Consider the following 2,690-nt stretch of genomic DNA (forward strand, 5'->3'; position numbering starts at 1 on the left):
GGGACAGAACTAAACCCATATTAGACAAAGAACCCTGTATCTGTTCATCTTAACTCATGCCACTGGGACACCCTAGGCAGATGAAGATCTGTTTGAGATTAGGTCTTGTATTTGCTCAAAAGTCAAACACTGCTCACGTCGAGCCTTTTAAAACCAGGGGCTCAATTCCTTCTGCAATCTCCCTGTGTTGAGGCTAAGGGGGAGGATAACTCCCTACCACACTGAAAAGCAAGCACAAATTTCGTTCAGACTGTCTCTCACTGAAAGAAGGAAATCACTTGTTTCCCTGAAGGGGAGAGTTTTTAAACCCATTTTGTACAGGAATCATATTCAGTGTAACAGGAATTGCACTTCTGCTAAGAAATCACAAAAAGATGAAACTCTGGGAGTAAAGTAATAACATTCATCTTAAAATACTGCTATTACTGTTTCAAAGAGAAAGCAGGAAGGACATCTTCCTTACAAATTCATTCTTGCCAAAAACCTAGTTTCATTGGGAAGATCTGACAGAAAACACAAACATTTCTAATTAGTTTTTGGAAGTGATCTCACATCAGGACCAACAAGCAGTGTCCCGGCAAGCAAAGCTTCATGTTACTCTGAATGAGGGTGACAGATCTCAGTGTGTATGACTGACATCGCTCCCGTTGCTGCCTGCACAGACTGAACTAGTTCAGCCCTTCAGAGCCATTCCTCTGCTGACTAATTTTTATCTGCAGTGCCTGTCCTTCATACAGCATCAGTGATCACCCGCATGCAGGGACAAAACAGGCTAATTTTGAAAATGTACCATATTACTCATCGTGCCACATGGACATCCATTGTCTTAACTTGTTCTTCCCAAAACCATATTTGAACTTATATAGCTGAGCCAAAGTGTTCTCTTTGTCCCTGCCACAACAGTGCAGTGTGACTGCTCTGGCTCTGCAGCCCAGGAAACATTTTGAAAAACCTCAGTGTCATAAAGTGTCAGAAAACTTGACAGGGTTCTTCCAAGAGCTCAGTCCTTTGGCTCCTGAGAGAAGTCAACATCTCAGACCTTCTCTTTAACAAAAGTTAAGAAAAAGCACTACACGATCTCTCTAAACATCTGTGAGCCAGAACTGTCAGGGATGCAGGAACGGCAGTGGGGTGGGAGGCACTGGTGGATTCCACACCAACCCTCTGCCATATCCCTGTGGCACTGAGGACAGCACAAGCTCTGCTGCCTTCATACAATTCTCCCTAGAAACCTTTGCAATCTTAATTCATTTCAGTGATACCTAATGAATAAACTCCCCTATAATGTGTGGGGTTTTTCTTCTTTAAGAATTAGTCTGAATTTAAAACCAAAAAGGTTTATCTGTTAAAAAAGCAACAAAAGAGCCCTCCCACCCCAATCCCAGCCCAGCTCTGAAACTGTGTCTGAGGCAACTTACCCACTGGGATAGTTCTGCCCTGAATTTTATCAGCCCATCCAGCGTAATATCGGAGTGTTTTTATACAACCTTCCAGGTCAATGAAATAAGCCTGCAGAAAAGGTTTTCCTGTGTCCATTGTCTCCAGAGTCTGAAAAAACAAATTCCATGCACTGTCATACAAGTCAATGTTTTTTAGTTAACAAAAGCTTTTAGAGAAACTTGTTCTCAATTTTATTTTGTCTTGTGCTGCAGACATGGGGTTTCCTTCCCTCACCTTATATGTAAGGAATGAACTTGTTAATACAAATAAAGTAGAAGACCAAATAACCCTGATGCGTACACAAGTTGCTTTGTTCAGCGATTGCAATGAAAGCGCATCTTCCAGAAGCCCCCAGAAGGTGGCTGTGGGTGGGATACAGGGCTGCGGTCTGGGGCACTGGTCAGAAATTATGTGAGTGTCATGACTTCATCGTAACTGACCCTCCAACGCAGATGTTCTGGATTCCAGATGGTGTCACAGTCAGACCCACTTTCCTTTTAGTTGGAAATCTATTTTTTCTGTTCCATAGCCCTAAAACCAACCTCTGAAAAGCCTCTTTTGTCCACAGGATAGAAAACACATTTTTTACAGAGTTCTAGTAAAGTCACCTTTGGGCTCAGATCTGTGCTGAGACCAAGGCAAGGGAGAAGCTGCTTTACTAAAGCTGCACTGATGCTGAGCAGCTCTAAATGACGTCCAGTCGTGGCCTATGTCCTTCTCACTGTTCTGGACATTAGCTCAGTGAATGCTTTGTTCTCTGCTCAGGTCATTAAATGGGATATTGGTGCAAATGGCCAGCACATCCATAAAGGAAGTACTATCCCCTGGTAGATTGAAACATCTTTGTTTACATATGAAGTCATACCCTGTCATCTTCCACTGACATTAGGGTCCAAACAGCACTCGAACAGACATTCCGCTTGGAATGACTAGGATTGTTATCTACTCTGAATGTCTGCTAAAATGACTGATTTTTGTAAGTCATTACTTAGCATGAAGCCAAGGCAGCTATGGCTGGTTTTCTGCAGTGAAAACAACAATGCCAAACAAGCCCTCCCAGATCAGAAGGACAGCAGAAAGCTTGAAATGAGTGTCCTGGTTATGGAAAAAGGAGGGTCCTCTGAAGTCACATCAAAAAGTGAGTAGAAAATGAACAGGATGTATTCCACACAGTCACACATTTCTTTTCACCTTTTAGTTGCTGGCCAGAACTCCCTTCAAACTTGGATGTTTTGGTTTTGTCCTGCTGA

General features: G+C 42.8%; 1 protein-coding gene across 1 annotated transcript in view; it reads right to left on the bottom strand.

The window, feature by feature from the left end:
- The window catches only part of ALDH1A3 (aldehyde dehydrogenase 1 family, member A3), a 34,457-nt gene that overhangs the window by 20,694 nt on the left and 11,073 nt on the right, over positions 1 to 2,690 (bottom strand). The window contains exon 4 of the mRNA XM_010283478.1: positions 1,419 to 1,548. Coding sequence (XP_010281780.1) covers positions 1,419 to 1,548 — 130 coding nt within the window. The remainder of the gene's footprint in view (positions 1 to 1,418; positions 1,549 to 2,690) is intronic.

Source organism: Phaethon lepturus, unplaced genomic scaffold (genome assembly GCF_000687285.1).
Source record: "Phaethon lepturus isolate BGI_N335 unplaced genomic scaffold, ASM68728v1 scaffold43393, whole genome shotgun sequence".
Taxonomy (NCBI): domain Eukaryota; kingdom Metazoa; phylum Chordata; class Aves; order Phaethontiformes; family Phaethontidae; genus Phaethon; species Phaethon lepturus.